The 19,701-nt window shown below is 40.4% G+C and overlaps 1 protein-coding gene across 4 annotated transcripts; it reads left to right on the forward strand.

Annotated features, from left to right (window-relative positions):
- The first annotated feature begins 576 nt into the window (after window positions 1–576).
- Window positions 577–14,081, forward strand: LOC106586218 (glutamate decarboxylase 1). 4 transcript variants are annotated; one of them, XM_014173249.2, is made up of 17 exons: window positions 577–999; window positions 2,089–2,261; window positions 4,019–4,081; window positions 6,514–6,654; window positions 7,347–7,589; window positions 7,757–7,847; window positions 10,333–10,445; window positions 10,605–10,720; window positions 10,998–11,077; window positions 11,164–11,218; window positions 11,727–11,843; window positions 12,008–12,072; window positions 12,175–12,253; window positions 12,458–12,607; window positions 12,779–12,886; window positions 13,196–13,285; window positions 13,399–14,081. In XM_014173249.2, the coding sequence occupies exons 2-17, from the start codon at window positions 2,186–2,188 to the stop codon at window positions 13,570–13,572; spliced, it is 1,761 nt and encodes a 586-aa protein (XP_014028724.2). In that variant the 5' UTR covers window positions 577–999; window positions 2,089–2,185; the 3' UTR covers window positions 13,573–14,081. The 4 variants fall into 4 exon arrangements, with proteins under 4 accessions (XP_014028724.2, XP_014028725.2, XP_014028723.2 ...); XM_014173250.2 differs by having other exon boundaries at window positions 2,134–2,261; XM_014173248.2 differs by having other exon boundaries at window positions 578–999; window positions 2,181–2,261.
- Window positions 14,082–19,701: the final 5,620 nt, after the last annotated feature.

Genomic DNA, 19,701 nt, shown 5'->3' on the forward strand with positions numbered 1-19,701 from the left:
ACTGGGCCTATTCTTGTTCCGTTCCATTGCACTCATGTAGCTTTGGTATGTAGCAAATCTGATTAATGTGTTGGTTTATTATTAGATTCGTGAAGTATTTGCGGAGTGGCCCACTTCATTTGTGTGGAGTTCTGGGAGGAATCATTGATGATTCATTACTGCCACCTTGTGGATTTTGTTTCAACCTTTACGCACTCACTTTGAATTTCACTGTTTCTTTACCAAAAAACGTAAGATAAATGTTGCGCTTTCATTTTAAAATTCGGAAGAAAAGAAGACATTACAACTTTGGCCAAAATAGCCTACTTGTCTATAAATATCGTTATTGATAATATATTTATTGTAGCCTACATCGAAAAACAGATGAAGCCATACACACTGAGATTTCAACAAAACATATTAATCCCACAGAAGACCTACAATAACATAAAAGGAGATGGTTCTTCTGATTATGGTTCCCTACTATTCCGATTTCACAAGAACAAGCCAAGGACCCCCCCCCCCCCATCCCATATGAGCGTAATGTGTTGCATAGGATCAAACTTCCCAATTCAAGGTTCGTGACCGGGATTCCAAATCAGTTTCCAAATCGAGGTATATAGTCTCAAAGGCTATCAAACACTTACTAAAGGTCACGTTATAGCTGAAAGCGCCACTATTCTGTGTACATTTGCAGACAAAGCGGATCTGTTCGATATTGGGGGGAAATGTTCAGCACCAGAGGAGGTATTGGTGTGACTCATGCGTGCGTAGTAACGAATAAATAGTCAATGCACGCGGCTCTAAATATCAGCAAATCAAACGTAGGCTACTTCTCTAAAAAGGTCACCGTGGATGGGATTTTGTAGACATCTGATATTCGAAACCCTGTTTTTCTTGAAGTGTTAAAAGCGCACCAGACGTTGCGTTGCGTTGCGTTGCCAAAGGACTTTATTTCATCATTGTCCCATAGTTTCTTTTTGGGGCTCTACTTGGTCACCTGTACCCACCCTCAGCACGGTAAGATGGTTTTTAACAGGGATTAGTATCTTACAAGAGCTGGATAAGTGTGCTTTGTTCATTAAAGCTTTACGGTAAATTGACGTTCGAGAGGCTCAAACAGGTGTTTTAACATCTTTCATAAACGATTTGTAAGATAGACACGGAGAACAATACAGGCTAGGCATAGTATTTGTTTGCGGATATTAAAGTTATTGATTGATACAATTGTGGTATCATTAATCTACAGTTGTTTGAGCTTTTGACGGAGGGTTTTTCATTGTATGGGCATGCTTTTCCCTTGAAGTGACATTGACCTGGATAAGGGGTCATCACTATTTACAAATCATCCTCTTAATTAAGGAGTCGCTATCCTGTTTGTCAATCAATTATGTAAACATAGCATCTTTTTTGGGTCATTATTATCAAATGAGTACTTCATTTATCTGAGGTTTGACAGTTCACCTAACTTGCCTATGTGATAAATCACCAGATTAGCTGTTATGGCATAGTTGATTACTTATCAAGGCTAATTCAGTATTTTCACTTTCAATACATGATGTTTTAGGGTTAAACTATTTGTTGCCCAACTCCCCGGGTTACCTCCCTATCATCAAAGGCAGATACATATACAACTCTCTGAAAATAAAGAAATACACTTGCAGTGATGCCTCATTATCCACATTGACAGCAGAGATCAGGTTGTGGAATGGTGAGGATTAATGAGCATCATCGTCGACGTTGATTTGATAAAGCCTAAATGAAATGCATTGCATTTATAGCCAATAAGTTATTTAGGCTTTTTTTGACTCTCATATCTGTAGCCTATGGATTCAGGAAAAAAAGAATGTGCACTGCAGCCTCAGCCAACCTGTTAATTGATGTTCGAGAATAATTGTAGGCTACTCTGGCTGCCAGACGATGTCGTAGACATGTCTGTCGTGTCCTGTCTCCTTGCTTATTCGTAGTTGTGGATATTTCTGTCAGCGTTTGAATGAGGGATCGATCTTAAAATATCATATTCATACATTTAAAATAGCCTAGATAGGCATGTCATTATTTATATATTTTAAGGCTCGGAGACAGCTATTCTTTATACTCTCCTTGCAGTGAATGTGACTTTTCATCTTGAATAAAATAAGAGAGGTTTCGCAGAAAGTGACAGCGAGCTTTGGAGTGAGGACATTTGTACTGTATCTTAGGAGTGATGGCGGCGTCTGCACCTTCCTCGTCTGGCAACGAACCGGATCCCAACTCGACAAATTTACGACCACCAGGCTCAAGTAGGTCCATCACAGATAAAACGCTATTTCACTTGTGCTATTTACTTTGTGGGCAATGCCATTAATCATTTCCATGGAGGAAAAAAACTGTACCATTCTAAATGCCTCCCACGCAACAAATCACCGCATCATTGCATGCGCAGCAGACCTCCCGGCATCTGCTTGATAGACGGATCTTGCTGTCAAAATAGGTGATGTCCTCTAAAAACATGAACTGAAGCAATTAGAAAATACTAATGGCTAGACTAGTAGCATCCTGTTGGTATTGATAAATGCAAAAATCCCAAAAGAATTTAACATAATCTTCCAAAAAAATATACAGCCTTCTTGAATTATTATTCTGCTGTTATAAGCCTATTATTATTATTATTATTATTATTATTATTGCCTTCCATAAAGAGACTGTAGTAGGCTATATTTTTCAGTGTATTTATTCCGTCGTGGTTGAATAAAAAGTGAGAGTGAATTTAATGCTAATTTCTTATGTGCAAAGTGGCGTTAATTGTAGCCACACTAAATTGGCCCTAATGGCATGTGTTCAAGCACCTTATTGTACCTTCAGCTGAGAGTGGGTGTAGAGATGTAAGCGGCCAACAGCTCTGCCTCAATACTTTTTATTATCCAAGAGCTATTGAAGACAAACATAACTAACCTATAGCCTAGGCTACGTCTCAGTTAGTTGTCCAAGCACATTAATATTTTGATGCAAAGCTCGCCATTAATGTCATATTTTTCTCACATACGATCATAAAGCTCTGATTTGATAGACTACACTCCAATGTAAATTATGCATTCGCAAAGGTAAAAGATGAAGCCACGAAATTATATTTTGACGTCAGATCAGATTTAAATGTAGAAAAACTGCACTTCCGTTTTTCTCACAAGAAAAGGGATTCAGTCAGGGCTGAATTTGCTTGCAAAACTGTGCTTGTTTTGGGCTTGATGGTGTGCCAAAGCCATTAGACTGTTGTCATGCCAGTATTAGGCTACATCTAATAATGTGCAACTTCAATCGTGTCTGTATCTCTTTTGACATCAATGCATGATTTACACGAAAATCCGAATTATGCTCGTGGATCTCAAGTTTATTCCACCCATAATTGGCATAATTATTTGGCATTATACACGTCTTATTTCAGATATTTCTGTTGCCTTTGCATTTGCCTTCGTGGGTGTAACATTGGCGTAGATTTGGTCCAGATATATTTGATGTGTGATCCTAAGCAGCGGTTCAACGGCATTCTGTGTGGAGCTGTCTGTCCCTTCCACTGGCCGATTTTTCCAGGGTCAATTTCAACAGAATTCTTCAATTCCTAGACCCCCCCCCTCCTCCTCCTCCTCACACACAGACACACACCAACTCCCCACCTCCCCGATTTAATCCCTGGAAGCCCTTGATAGCGACGTAATGCTCAGCCCTTTTTGTCACTGGCCAACGTCTGGTGATGCATGTCTGATCTTTTCAGCATCTTCTCACCCAATTAGTTCCTTTAGCACAGTCAGAAATGTCTAAATCGTGGAATGTTCATCTGAAATGCCACGTTATAGGCCTATGGCCATGGTGGTATCAATGGGATAGAGCAGATGAATTAAAACACACACACATGTTAACTGATAGTCTTATGCATTGTTTTATCCAACATGCTTCAATATTTTCCCATCCATCACTCTGAGTTCGGGAGTATTTTTGCAGAGATAATATGCACTTGAGGCCTAAATGTGAAGGCCTTCTCAATAGTTTTCCAAAATTATTTTAGGCTATGACGCTTGGTGTGGAGTTGCTCACGGATGTTCTAGAAAATTGGGAATGAAGATATGTGGTAAGTTGACTATTTTCACGTCATTTATTTTCGTGGACCTCATAATACATGTTCGTGTAGGCTTTTGTTCGTATGTGTCTTTTAGAATGCAACTAGTCCTACGTCAAATAATGAACAGAAGAAATATCATAGGTTACTATGTTGCATATTTGATGTGTTTCTCAACGTCGAGCAAGCAGACCATTCTGATAGCTGATGAATAGGCTATTAGCCATACTGCTTAATACACAGTGCAGCCTGGGCGGCTCTGATTACTTGCTCTTTGAATGCTTTCTGCCCCTTTCTTTATTCTCTGGTCGCATGAGTGGGTTTTCATGCAGAAAGAATCAAAATGGCCATATTGATTATTACCACTGAATTTATAGTAACAAACCTGTTTTTTTAATCAATATTAAAATCAGTTTGAAAAACAGCAGAGACTAGCTATTGATCCAAAAAGAACTATAGGTCTACGTTGGCACGTCCCAAAATGGAATATGAGCTCTCTTTAGTCTTGGGCATGTTTTCAATGTGTGTGTTTTCTTACCTTGCTTTAAAAAATATAGAATTCTTAATTAAATCGTACTATTGCGCCCTCTTATGGCCTACCTGGAGAAACATATACGTTTGCCAATGCTTAATAACCTTGGAATAAACAAATAGCCGGCTAAATTATGCAACCCCATTTTCATTATTTTTAGGTCATTTCGACAGAAACATGAACATGTATAGTTGATTTTACTACATTCATTGTAGTTATCCACAAGTAAGATAGCCTATCTTTATATTTGCTGAGCCAAATCTGACTATCCTATTATACGCACCTGCCTTTGTCTTTTTCTCAAAATATATCGGTAGCCTCTGAGCGGGTGTCATTTATTAAAGAGCTATATTTGGTGGAATGATTGGTATCGGTCCTTATCATGATGCGAGTCCATCAGAAGAGAAAAGATTCCTCTCATCATGATAGTCATCTTTTCTGCTCCAGGGAATTCAAATCGCAATTCGTCAAGGTTCTGTTTTGCAGAGATAGTAGGCCTACTGTCAGTCTTCTCCACAATACGCACCGATTAAGTGGGAGCAAAATGCATTAGCCCTATCTGATATGGCCAAGCGTTGAGTCTATTGCTATTGTGCCAATCAAGGACCAACAGTATAGGCCATAGGCCTATTTTAATTTTACCAGGCAAGTCAGTTAAGAACAAATTCTTATTTACAATGACGGCCTACCCGGCCGACGATGGGCCAATTGTGCGCCGCCCGATGGGACTCCCAATCACGGCCGGAAATGATACAGCCTAGATTCGAACCAGGGTGTATGTAGTGACGCCTCATAGCACTGAGATGCAGTGCCTTAGACCGCTGCGCCACTCGGGAGCCCCACGCAAAGGCGAATATAAATCAAGTTTAATGTTTTAATGCGATATTTACGCAATTTTTACGTTTTGGTTTTATCTGATTCACTATCAAGTTATAGGCCTATAGGCCCGTTTTCCACCTTTCATCTCTGTTTATTAAGTGCAATGATATTGGTCTAAAAACAACATCAAAAGCTATCCCTCTTGCTTGACCTTGTGAAATGTTAGGATTTATGCGTATTCAGGGTATAATCTAACATATCCTTTCTGAATGTGAAATAATACAATTATATACAATTAGTCTATATTGAAAACGAAATAAAAATGAATAACAGTAAAAATACTTCCAACTATCATCTCCTGATACACTTTTAAGTACTTTTGTTTATTACTCTAAAAGGGTGTGGGATATGGCATATTTGAGTTTCACATCTTGTAGGCCTAGCTAGTTTATCTGAAATATTGCGTTGTTGATTGTAAAATAAGATCATAAATAACATCATATTGCAGGAATTTTTATTACTGATAATCTTAGCAGAAGATTTGGAATAGGTGTTTTCTTTTCTAGGACCAACCTAGAAATACATTTTTGAAAAACAAAAAAAATCGGTATAGGTTAAATAAGATTTGAGTTAATGTGGTATCCTCCAGCAGATAAGCAGATAAGCTATAAAATGTCCCATATATCATCACAGCCCAGTCCAGCTATTAGATCTGCCTTCAGGCTTTAATGACATCGGTTCACTTCATTGTGTGCTCTTCCCTGTTTACTGAAGTGGAATCTGTCGGAGGGAATTAACACGAATTTACAGCTGCGCAAAATGACGGCTATTTTGTTTTTGCTTGACTGGCTTTTGGTGCTGCTGTCACTGGGCTCAACCTCCCACTGACTCTTCCTCCCATAAAAAGGCTTCCCTGGACAGGACGGGAATTTTCTCAAAACCAGCCTACACAACGTCATTGTCAGCTCAATCAGTGAGAGACATTTAGGCATGTGTTTTGTGTATATAAAAAAAGGTGTCATCAAAATGTTTGGGATTGGAAGTGATGATAGTAATCACTCATTTCAATCCTCTGCCCCTTGCAACAATTTAGGATTTTTGCAGAAGAACAACAACCTCGAGGAGAAGATTAGTTCCTTCAAGGAAAGATCGTCTAAGGACCTGCTGGATAACAGCGACAGAGATTCCCGTTTCAGACGCACCGAGACGGATTTTTCCAATCTATTTGCTAGAGGTAGATGTCCGGATTATTTTCATTATGGGAAATGTAGGCCTATGAATCAAAATGATGTAGGGAACTTGTTGATGTTCGTGTTGTTCAGTTGTTTTACATGGAACATGAGTCAATTTAAAATCTTAAATGTTGTTACTGATGCAAAGATTAGCCTGATTTGATCTGGTTTGAAAATACCACATCTTTATAAATCTCAGGGATTTTTTTCGATTTAGTCATGTTTGATGATAAAAGGTATTTTTGAAAACACTTTTTGTTGAAAATAATAAAACCCCAAATCGTTAAATTGTTAGTAATTTAAATTGAATTGATTGCTATGCCTATTTGAAATCAATATTCACCATTTGGTTTACCATAATGACCTGCTAGATCAAGTTGTAATAGCTGTACAATAGCATAGGCTACTCAGGGACACTCACTCGAGAAATACCAAAAAGGGTCATTCATTTGTTTCTGAAAATGACATTCTAATTTATATAATTTATACCAGCTTTAGAGGGGAAAACCAAATAAATAGTTTACAAGATGTGAAGTAGAACGAAGTCATGACACATTCTACGGAAGATTGTGAAAGTAAGCTCTTAAAAAAACATCCTCAAGTGATGAAGGATGCAAACAAAAGTGACAGATTTATTTTATCCAAAATGAGAAAAACACAAATATTGTTGACATGCTTCAATTTCTCACCCTAGATTTATTACCAGCTAAAAATGGAGAGGAGCCAACTATGCAGTTTTTGCTGGAGGTGGTGGATATTCTCACAAACTACGTCCGGAAGACCTTCGACAGATCCACCAAGGTCCTGGACTTCCACCACCCCCACCAGCTGCTGGAGGGCATGGAGGGCTTCAACCTGGAGCTGTCCGACCAGCCTGAGTCTCTGGAGCAGATCCTGGTGGACTGCAGGGATACCCTGAAGTATGGAGTGAGAACAGGTGAGGACAGAGAAGACAGAGGCATAAAGCATGGCTAACCTCCCAGCACAATCAATATCTCTCATTTGTCTACAATGTGGTTTAATGATTACAGATAAGCCCATAGTTGAATGATGAAGCTTTCATGAGAAATGTATTAAAGACAAATGGTGTTGTCTCCCTCCCAGGTCACCCCAGGTTTTTCAATCAGCTATCTACTGGCTTAGACATCATTGGGTTGTCAGGAGAATGGCTCACCTCCACTGCAAACACTAACATGTGAGTGGTCTTTATCTCCACCAAAGTTAGTACACATTTGTTATGATACATTTATACATGTTTATTATTGAAAGTCACAGGAACTTTACATTTTGTAAATATGTGTATAGTATTAAAGTAGTCCTGTCAATTTTGTAAACAATGTGCCTAAACAAAGGATCTTAGTAAGAGTTGCATAACATAGTTTCCGTTTTAGGCTGGGATTGTGATAAGAGGTTGAAGGCTCTAATTTGGCAGAGAGTTGATTTCGTTTGGTTTAAGGTATGTCTGGCGCTGAAGAAAAATGACAATTCCTACCATTTCAAATGGCCTCAGAAGATTTCGTTTGAAGATGAAAATCAGTGGAAGTGACATATTTAGGGCCCTTCATAAGCTTCTAAGTGAAGGGTCCCGAAGATGCTCTTACAGACTGCATTTTAAGCAAGTACAACGTGAGAGTTGTGAGTTCACTGTTTTGTTTGCTTTGTTATTGTTGTTGACCGACACTGTGGCTGTAGTCAGATAATACAGCCCTGCAGGCAAACTAAATTGCATATTGATTAGCATTCAAAGTTATATTGGGTGGTTGTTTTATGGAATGCTCTTTGCCTCAGAGATAATGGTTCCACAACAGAATGAGATATGCCCCTGAGATCTTCTGCGCAAATGTGAACAATAGACATTGTGATTCAATATTGCTTTTTCCGTAGGAAAGGGAATCTGTAAGAGACAGCATGGTGATACACCAGGTGCCCAGGGACTTGTCCAAGAGAAAAGTTGATGCTTCGTTGGCCATGGACTATTGTTAACCAGTACACACAGATTACCAGCTGAGGCCGCCAAGTCAGTTAAGGCACTGGTCTGAGTGTATCAGCTGCTGTGAAATGCTGATCTTGTCTATGATGTCAGCCTGGGAACCCGTCACAGCATTGTAAAATCATCATTTAAAAAAAATACACTATATGAAAAATATTGTGTTGTAAACATTGATAAAACATTGCATTTCTGAGTGGTAATAATCAAGATAATCTGTGTGGTCATGGTCAATTTCAATTTTTTTGTTGCCTAGACACACCAAGGCTGGTCCTCTTTATGTCGGGGATTCAATTATTCATTTTTGCCTGGCCCCTGACATAACTAAAGGTTCAACACATGGCCTGGCTGACTTGACCTTCTATGTATTGTGATCCTCAAAGGATGTATCCCTCTTTGCCCCCAGTGTTTTGAAGAGTGTTTAGTTGGTCCAGCTCATGGGATTGATATGGTGCTGAAGATCTCCTGGTGAGAGTGTTGCCACCCTGCGTATGCTATATATCAAACACTACCGTAGATGACTTGAATCAGAGGGTTGGCTCTGACTGCATCCATATTTGTTATTTGCATTAGCTAATTACTCCATCATCATTAATTACCCCTGACAGGTATTGATTGCCACTAATAGGTTAACAATCACGTCCCAGGGTTATCATCAGGATTACTCTACATGAGTGAGCGAGTGCAAATTCATTTGGGACAATAGGTCCGGACTCTTTTTAAACATTTCTGCTGGATATGATGAGCCAGAGAACAAAACAAAATAGGTGGTGTGTGTGGCACAGTGTGATACACTGTATTGCCCCACTAATGCATTGACTCATTGCATGAATAGACAGGCAGTGTAATGAGAAGAGCATTGGGCAGGACATAGTGAAGATAGATGAGTTAGTTGGGGATCCATTTCATTCTACATTGATATTGCACTGCCCTGGAGGAAGTTTCTAATGATATGGAGACAATCCTTCACGTTGTAATTGTGATTGCATTGAATAAACATGATTGTAATGATATAATTCCTGTTCTAAAGGACAAACGACCATTCTTCCATCATTACTCTCTGTAGACGGGCCATGAGGGTAATATACTGTTTTAATTAAAAACACATTCAAAACAAGCTCAGTGGAAGCTGGCCTCAAGACAAACCTCAGACACAAAGACAATGACACTCTCATTGTGTTGCATCACGTTTCTAGCCTCTTCTTCTTGCTAACTCAGAGACAAGGGCTCCCTCTTGGTGGAATATTCTTAATGGGCTTCAGACTATGTGACATTGATGTTCTTTCTCATTCCACTGCAACAAACGGTATCCGTAATACAATGTAACAGAGCTATCACTGAATCGTGACGGCGTTAATAGTAGCATGCACGTTCCATGCTTTTCTCTGGCTTCAACGTGGCCTTGCTCAACATACACAATAAGAAACATATGTCATGATAATTCAACAAAACAACACAATTGAAATCTATTTTGCACCCCAAAAATTTGAAAACATAAGCTACAATTATTGGCCTTTATCACAATGGTGATGCCTTATCCTGGGATTTTGCCACCTGCCTTCATTGATTCTGTTTATGTCAACATAGACAATGTAGATATGAGAAACAAATGACGACATGAGAGTTCAAGGCCAGTGATAGAATGGATTTCTATTGGTAGTGGGTAACTGGAGACAGGTGCTCTGTATTTCAGGTTCACCTATGAGATCGCCCCAGTCTTCGTGCTCATGGAGCAGCTGACGCTGAAGAAGATGAGAGAGATCATTGGCTGGCCTGATGGAGAGGGCGATGGGATATTCTCGCCAGGTGAGTGCGAATCCAATTCCGATGAACGGTTATGAATTCAGCCATGCCCTGAGAATCTGAGATGGGAATAAACCTACCGTTACAGGTGAAGATTCCTCACACAAGCCTTCAGATAATCGAATGCCGTTTAGTGAAAGATTGTATGCGGCGTTTGTGCAGGTGGAGCAATATCCAACATGTACAGTGTGATGATCGCCCGCTACAAGTTCTTCCCTGAAGTCAAGACCAAAGGCATGACTGCTGCCCCCAGGCTGGTGCTCTTCACCTCCGAGCATGTAAGTCTCATCCTAACATCTGAGCAGAACATTAATCTCCACAACAGAACAGGTCTCCAGTCTCAGAAGCAGTATTGTATTACCAAAACAAAGTCTTATTGTTATTTATTGTCACTGCTTGATTGACCCTATCTATTCCGTATAAAGGGTTCGTTAGACATGCCTGAGTCAAAGCAACAATAACAAATGCAACCATTGGACAGTACATCAGCTGACTATATGCCAGAGCTCAGCTGATAGGTTTGTAGTCTAATGTCATGCTCATGTGTTTTGTCAGAGCCACTACTCTATAAAGAAAGCCAGTGCTGCTCTGGGCTTTGGAACAGAAAACCTGATCCTGTTGAGCACAGATGAGAGGTTTGTGGAGCCATGTCCAATACACTGCACTGAATGAAACAACCCAGTGAGAACATCCCTTTGACATGTCTTGTTTGCTTCTCTAGAGGGAGAGTCATTCCCGCTGATTTGGAAGCCAAGGTCATCGATGCCAAGGCGAGGGTGAGTTTTCAAACTGTCAGCCAATCAACTTCAAACGGTGGATTCGTATCCCCTGAAGACATGAAATACCTTCCGTTTGTTTCTGCACAATGATGCGACGCACGGAAACTGAATTCTAATGAGAACAGCTGCCTAATATGAATCTAGTCATCTGAATACTCCGGTCGTCAGGTAATCGTACATGTTTACAAAATAAAAACATGTCCACTTTCATTTTGGGGTTAGTACTTATGCCTCCTCAAGTATCATCTTACCCACTGCCACTAGCTACCAAAGCACAGTCTCCTGAAGCTAGTTCTGTTACAGGAGAGAGGTGATAGCAGGCTGTCTGCAATGGACGTGCAGTTCTGGTGTGACAAAGGCTTGCCAAGAGAAATAGTCCAATGTCATTTAAATCTGCTCTAACCAATTCATATTATGTCAACGATTACAGAAACAGAACGCAACGATTTCAATTCACTCCAATAATACAAGACTCCATATTCATTCTCATGGTGTATGCTTGCAGGGTTGTGTCCCAATGTTTGTGAATGCCACAGCTGGTTCCACAGTGTATGGAGCGTTCGACCCCATCCACGAGATTGCAGACATCTGCGAGAAATACAACATGTGGCTACATGTGGATGTAAGTGCGTCTTCCTACTATGAATACTGTAAGGTTATGGTGATATATATCATTTCAGGGTTAATTGCAACACATTTGAATGGTCGGCTGAGCTTTGGCTCGAACATAAAAGCCACTTGCGTGTCTAATCCTTATCCTCAAAACAAACTGTTGTCTTTGTTCAGGGTGCATGGGGAGGAGGCCTACTGATGTCCAGGAAGCACAGGCACAAGCTGTGTGGCGTAGAGAGGTAGGCTACAGCCCTGAGAAGATATCCTTATTAAACCAATCACACACACACTCACTGATGGGGACTGTGGCCTGTCTTACCATCTGTGTTCCATGTTTGCAGGGCCAACTCAGTCACCTGGAACCCTCACAAGATGATGGGTGTGCCACTGCAGTGCTCTGCCATTCTGGTCAGAGAGAGGGTAAGAGCAATACTGATAGATGGGTTATCATCACTTATGGTGGGAATGCCACGAAACCACACTTAAGTTAAGTCGGAAGTTAAGTCAGAGGTCACAGAGAGTTGGCTACTATTCTTATGAATATAGCCCAGTTTGAAGGCACCGTTGAACTTGAAGTCTCTGCCTTTCGTCCTTGTCCGTTAACCACGCCATTGATCTTTACAGGGAGTTTTGTCAGGCTGCAACTCCATGTGTGCTGGCTACCTCTTCCAACCAGACAAACAGTACGATGTATCGTACGACACAGGGGACAAGGCCATCCAGTGTGGACGACATGTAGACATCTTCAAATTCTGGCTAATGTGGAAAGCGAAGGTAATGTGCACATATCTCTCCAAGCTCTTATTGCAAGACTTAAGCAGGCTTTAAAGCGTTAGCATGGAACAGGGATTGATCTTGGATGCTGATCTTGGCTCGCGGAACAGAAAACGAGTAGTTCTTGATATGAGTGATCTTTCTATGTTTTGTGTATTTCCACTCCAACAGGGAACAATAGGGTTTGAACAGCACATCGACAAGTGTTTGGACCTCTCGCATTATCTCTACACTAAAATAAAGGGTCGCGAGGGCTATCAGATGGTGTTCGATGGAGAGGTGAGATTTTTCCTCCCTTCATTTTCTACTTGGTTCTTTTTCCAAAAACAGCAATATCTTTTAATGGATTACCCTAATAAAGCGTCAGAGGAATTACATATCTGATTAATATGAACTCATTAACTGAGATGCCCAATAGTATTCTGAGCAACACAATGTAGTGAGGCAGGCCAACTCTCCTCCCTGTCTGCCTGTAGAGGTGGTGCTAGGCTTTAGAATCCCCAGTTGAACTCCTTGTGGATTTATGAACTTTAGACACTCCATTGAGTAAAGACACGGACAAACAATGTTGCTGTTTTCTTTCCACAGCCCCAGCACACAAACGTCTGCTTCTGGTACCTTCCGCCAGGCATTCGTGACATGCCCGATGGTCATGAGAAGAGGGAGAAGTTGCATAAGGTAAGGAGTAAAGGACTCGTCAGCTTCGGCCCATGAAGACTATATTCTGTATTCAGATGAGACAGCACTGACCTACTGTACATTTCTCTGAATTGTCCTTGTCTCTAAACCAGGTGGCCCCCAAGATCAAGGCGCTGATGATGGAGTCTGGAACTACCATGGTGGGCTACCAGCCTCAGGGAGACAAGGTCAACTTCTTCCGCATGGTCATCTCCAATCCTGCCGCCACCAGGTCAGATATCGACTTCTTGACCGATGAGATTGAGAGACTGGGGCAGGACTTGTAATGGTCACACCCATTAGGAGGATGTTGCCCTTTGACCTTTCGTTCTCAGCTTTGTCATGTCCAGCTCTAAAAAGACCCTGAGCTACACTGAGCTTCATATTCCTGTTGTCTCTTGACCAATCATGTAGGACTTTGAAACTTCAGCTGCTTGTAGGTCTTTTTAGACCACAGGTAACCTTCAGAATAATAAATGTGGGTCTGTTCTGTCTTTTAGCAGTGACTATGCCATTGTTAGATTTAACTATTGTACAGTATAGCCTTCGTAAAATAATACATATTCATATACTGAGTGACCTTGAGAGACCTTTTCAGTAGAGACAGAGGACAATGCAAGGGACCTCGTGGCATAGATATGTACAGTATTGTAATATACAGTACCAGTCAAAAGTTTGGAGACACCTACTCATTCCAGGAGTTTTCTTTATTATTACTATTTTCTATGTTGTAGAATAGTAATGAAGACATCAGAAGTATGAAATAACACATATGTAATCATGTAGGAACCAAAAAAAGTGTTAAACAAATCAAAATATATTTTATATTTGAGATTCTTCAAAGTTGCCACCCTTTGCCTTGATGACAGCTTTGCACACTCTTGGCATTCTCTCAACCAGTTTAATGAGGAATGCTTTTCCAACAGTCTTGAAGGAGTTCCCACATATCCTGAGCACTTGTTGGCTGCTTTTCCTTCACTCTGCGGTCCAACTCATCCCAAACCATCTCAATTGGGTTGAGGTTGGGTGATTGTGGAGGCCAGGTCATCTGATGCAGCACTCCATCACTCTCCTTCTTGGTCAAATAGCCCTTACACAGCCTGGAGGTGTGTTGGGTCATTGTCCTGTTGAAAACAAATGATTGTCCCACTATGCGCAAACCAGTTCTGATGGCGTATCGCTATAAAATGCTGTGGTAGCCATGCTGGTTAAGTGTGCCTTGAATTCTAAATAAATCACAGACAGTGTCACCAGCAAAGCACCCCCACACCATCACAGCTCCTCCTCCATGCTTCACGGTGGGAACCACACATGCGGAGATCATCCGTTCACCTACTCTGCGTCTCACAAAGAACCAAAAATAAAAAAATTGGACTTTCCACTGGTCTAATGTCCATTGCTCGTGTTTCTTGGCCCAAGCAAGTCTCTTCTTCTTATTGGCGTCCTTTAGTAGTGGTTTCTTTGCAGCAATTTGACCATGAAGGCCTGATTCATGCAGTCTCCTCTAAACAGTTCATGTTGAGATGTGTCCGTTACTTGAACTCTGCAATTATTTGGGCTACAATCTGAGGTGCAGTTAACTCTAATGAACTTATCCTCTGCAGCAGAGGTCTCCTTTCCTGTGCCGATCCTCATGCGAGCAAGTTTCATCATAGCGCTTGATGGTTTTTGTGACTGCACTTGAAGAAATGTTCGAAGTTCTTGACATTTTCTGTACTGACTGACCTTCATGTCTTAAAGTAATGATGGCCTGTTGTTTCTCTTTGCTTATTTGAGCTGTTCTTGCCATAATATGGACTTGGTCTTTTACCAAGTAGGGCTATCTTCTGTATACCAACCCTACCTTGTCACAACACAACTGATTGGCTCAAACGCATTAAGAAGAAAATAAATTCCACAAATTAACTTTTAACAAGGCACACCTGATAATTGAAATGCATTCCAGTTGACTACCTCATGAAGCTGGTTGAGAGAATGCCAAGAGTGTGCAAAGCTGTCATCAAGGCAAAGGGTGGCTACTTTGAAGAATCTCATATATAAAATATATTTGGATTTGTTTAACACTTTTTTGGTTACTACATGATTACATATGTGTTATTTCATCGTTTTGATGTCTTCACTATTATTCTACAATGTAGAAAATAGTACAAATAAATAATAATAAAAAAATAAAAAACTTGAATGAGTAGCTACGTCCAAACGTTTGAATGGTACTGTATATATATATATATTATAATGTACTGAATATTGGTGCTGTGTGTTGTCCATGTAGTTATTAAGCCAGGTGCACTGTATGCAACACCACATGGTATCTGGTTTTCCCCTTTCATATTAAGTAGAGGAAATATGTAACAGTCATTGTAATAGGTACTGTATTCTATTGCTGCGTTTTTAGAGCTAATGAATTTTGTGGAGATTGTGTAAAGTATTGTTACATTGCTTTTGTGGCAAATATATGTCCTAGTTTTTCAGTAACACATGTTCCAATGATTATAAAAAACACTAAATATAAGTATTTAATAGATTAATCACTTTATTTATATTGTTATCTATTCCATTTGTAATGTGTCCTTACTTGTATTTTGAAACGCTACTGTGTTTTGAATAAGCATATTAAAGGTATTTTAGTGTATTTGTGAACCAAAGAAGGGTATACTTACAAATATATATAAATAAGTCCCTTAATATAACCAATAGATGGATTAAGATATTTATATAAGAATATGTAACTCAGTCACCACCCTTAACCTTAGTGCAATCTTTGTTGTGTAACTGTGATATGTCATTGTGAATCACATTGACTGAATGTTATAGTGTCACATGACTAGCTGTGGGAGGGAAGCTGAGCTCTGGCAGCAAATTTGCTGGTGCTTTAGGGCTCTATTCAATCTGTATCGCTGAAGCGTTACAGATTGCGCAATAGAAATTGAAAGGTAGTTTCCCGTTGAACCGACATATGTAGCGTTTGCCGTGAATGCAGTCTCCACTATATAATGTGGGAACATTGCCTTTAAATTTAAATCACGCTGTAATGCTCCACAATACGGATTCAATAAAGCCCTTATTTAGCGAGAAGCACAATGCTAAACCATCTGGGGAAAATTTTTATCGTAGGGACAAAGGATTGTTTGTATTTTAACAGTGATGCATTGACTGTTTTGAAGCATTTCACTTAATGAAGGGGGCCATTTAATTGAATATACAATCTTTCAAATCTATAAACTATGTCATGGATTTTCTGGTCTTTATATGACCCATGTGTGGACAATATTATCCCGTGAGAATCGACATGTTGTAAGAGACCAATTGTTTGTCATTGAGATGTTGATGAAACAAACGCACAGTCATGATTTTGTTTCTGTGATAAGATCGATTGAATACATTCCTCGGTGAGTCGGATGGAGATCCCCTGTCAAGGTAGCCACTTTAACCTCATACTAAGTGCAGAACATTACTGTCTTATTGACAGCACCAATAAAAATCTCAGCTTTAACAATGTTTTGGGGGCATTTTGTGCAGTTATTGTTAATGAGGTCAATGATCATCTGCAATGAAATTTATCTGTGGCTATGAGTCCGGTCGACGAGTGAAATGGCTCGCTGTATTTAATTCTGTACAGTGTGCAGTAATATTCCCTCTGGGGTCCTGTGTTTGGTAGCTGAATAACAAAAAGGCTTTTGGTGACAGACCTGCCTTTATGGACTCGGGTCAGCCATGGGGAACAGGAATGATGTGAGAGAAATTCTGAGATGATTTACCTCAGAAGACGCTCGGCCTTTGCCACCCACCTTCCATTCATCGTCAGAGGCAACTGAACGCAAACATCTAGACGGTACAGTGGCATGTTCAAACACTCCGCATTTACAACATATGAATATTTCTGATAGCCCAGAAATGGAAGGTGCCGTATCAAAGTCCAGTATGGGCAGTAGAAATGAGCAATGAATGTATTGTTTTTTCAACCATGGCCTGTGAAATGATTAGCCCCTCACTCCCCCGGGCCAAAGATCTAGTATGAGCAAATGTCTATGCATTTCCAGTGCCTTGTCCAAATTCTCCAAAGAGCCTATGTGATTATCATTCCCCATTCCTCAAATGAATCACCCTGGAGGGGAGTTTTATTGGCTGATCATCTCACAGCTGAGCTTTCACGAGACCCCGCTGTGTACTCCTCTCCTCTCATTACTCACACTTTGAAGATATTTATCATGAAACGCATCACACTGTGCTTCCTTGACATTTTTTAGCTCTGAGAAAAGCCCATTTCAAGGCTCTGCCTGGGTGCATTTTATCTGAATCCAGTCATACAGGAGCAGAGTGTTTGAGTGGTGCTAGGCCAGCAACTACCTTCCCCCCCCCACCCTTCACTGCCGTGATCATTATGGACTTGATGTCATTGGATGTTTCGTGGAGTTACACAAAATACAGGAGTGGATAAATCACAGTCTTAAGGGGGTAACAGAAATCAAAAACCTTATTTTCTTTGAATCGAAGTGTGTTAAACAAAGTGGTTAGTTGTTTGCATCAGCAATGGTGATAATATTGTCCGGGCTTAATTGAACTGATGCATAATTACAGAGCTAATTTGGAAGCAGGTGTCTGAGGCTCTTGAAATAATTGAAAGTAAATGAAAATGAAGGAGCCAGATTGAACTGCAGTAACTGAACCAGCTTTTGTATCTCCCAATAATTGCCTCCTTTAGCTGTCACAGTCCAGTGACTAAGCAGAGACGAATGGCCCCCCACTGCGAGTTATATTCTCCACCTACACTGGAACATAAATATCAGTGCTTGTCCTTCCACACAATGCAAAATGTATCATCTCCAGAGCTATTTTAGCATTCCCAAGATTGTTTGAATAGAATTGTTTGAACAGAATGTCTGTCCATTTTGACTGAAACATGTAAGATGAATATGTTTTAATTTGCGTTGTCTTGTCTTCACACCCTTTATAATGTACACTTTGGAATAGCTCTCTGATATATATGGAACATAAAATTAATAATTAATTGAATTACACATTGCTCCATCACCTTAACCAACAATCAGGAAGCCCATCAATCGCAATTACAAGCATTATTAAACTTTGAACAAGTCCAAAGCAGGCGTTTGAAAATAACAAGCATGGCTGATTTCCTCTCCGTTTTCTCAGTCTCTGGGGGTAGACTGTCTATGAACACCAGACTGTGAAATGCCTGCTGTCTGACTCGCTGACCACCCTCCATTTCACACCATCCACAACTTAAGATTCTCTGTGTCCAACACACTGCCTATGAGGAGATGGTGGCCCTAAAGAGGCTTAGTTTTCATGTCCAACAGAAAATGAACCAACACCAAGGTACAATCTAACTTAAAGGCCCAGTGCAGTCAAAATGAAGTTTTCCCTATGTTTTGTGTCATATTGTACAACAGCTGATTAAACTAACACTGTAAAAGTGTGAAGAAATTCGATCAGTGTTATATTTCTTGACAGTTACCTGTTGTAAAATACAATCTACACAGGACTTTCTAATCAGCAGGTTTGGCATGGCTAGGGTTTTGGCTTGCCTGGTGACAAGTTAATATAGACCAATTACAAAGAGAGTTCCAAACCTCTCTGCCAATAACAGCAAGTTTTCAGATAACATATCCCTCCCCCTCCCCACTCAGGCCACTCTGAGACAGTCCAAGCAGAATTCTTGCTTGAGACATATTTTTTTGCTAATCAGCTATTTTTGTTTCTTTTTTTAAAATGTTAATGGAAAACTATTACAGTAAGGTATGTAATTCTTACCCAGAAATGATATTGAGATAAAAACGGTTGCATTGGGCTTTTAGTGTAGCTGAACCTCTGGTCTCCAAGTGGTTTTTATTCGTTAAATAAATAATTTCCTGATAGTTATGGTATTGGTTTCATGTGCTTGTTATACAATCTTTCCATTGATTTTGTGAGATATTGATTTGTGCTTCAGGTCTGAGAGGCAGTATCTTTCCTCCTAACCATAGCACAGTGAGTTTCATCTCAACTGGTATCTCTTTGCACCTCCAGTGTCCTCATATAGTCACTGAGGTCCTAGACGTTCTCCCCACAATGGGGTTCTCCCCCTGTCCCCTCTCAGCTGTAAAGCTCTCCTCTCGTATATATCCATGAGTCTAGTCATTGGGTTCCTGATGTGCCAGATCTATCTTCCACCTCCGGGAATCACTGCCACATTAGGCTCCTGATAGATACTGACATTCCCATTGTGCGCGGCTAGTCTAATGAAATGGTGATGATGATTTGATGGAGGCTCATTGCCACACAACCCCCTTTTGTCTGTCTCTCTGTAGCAAACACGTGCGCGCACACACACACACACACACACACACACACACACACACACACACACACACACACACACACACACACACACACACACACACACACACACACACACC

Source organism: Salmo salar, chromosome ssa25 (genome assembly GCF_905237065.1).
Source record: "Salmo salar chromosome ssa25, Ssal_v3.1, whole genome shotgun sequence".
Lineage (NCBI taxonomy): Eukaryota > Metazoa > Chordata > Actinopteri > Salmoniformes > Salmonidae > Salmo > Salmo salar.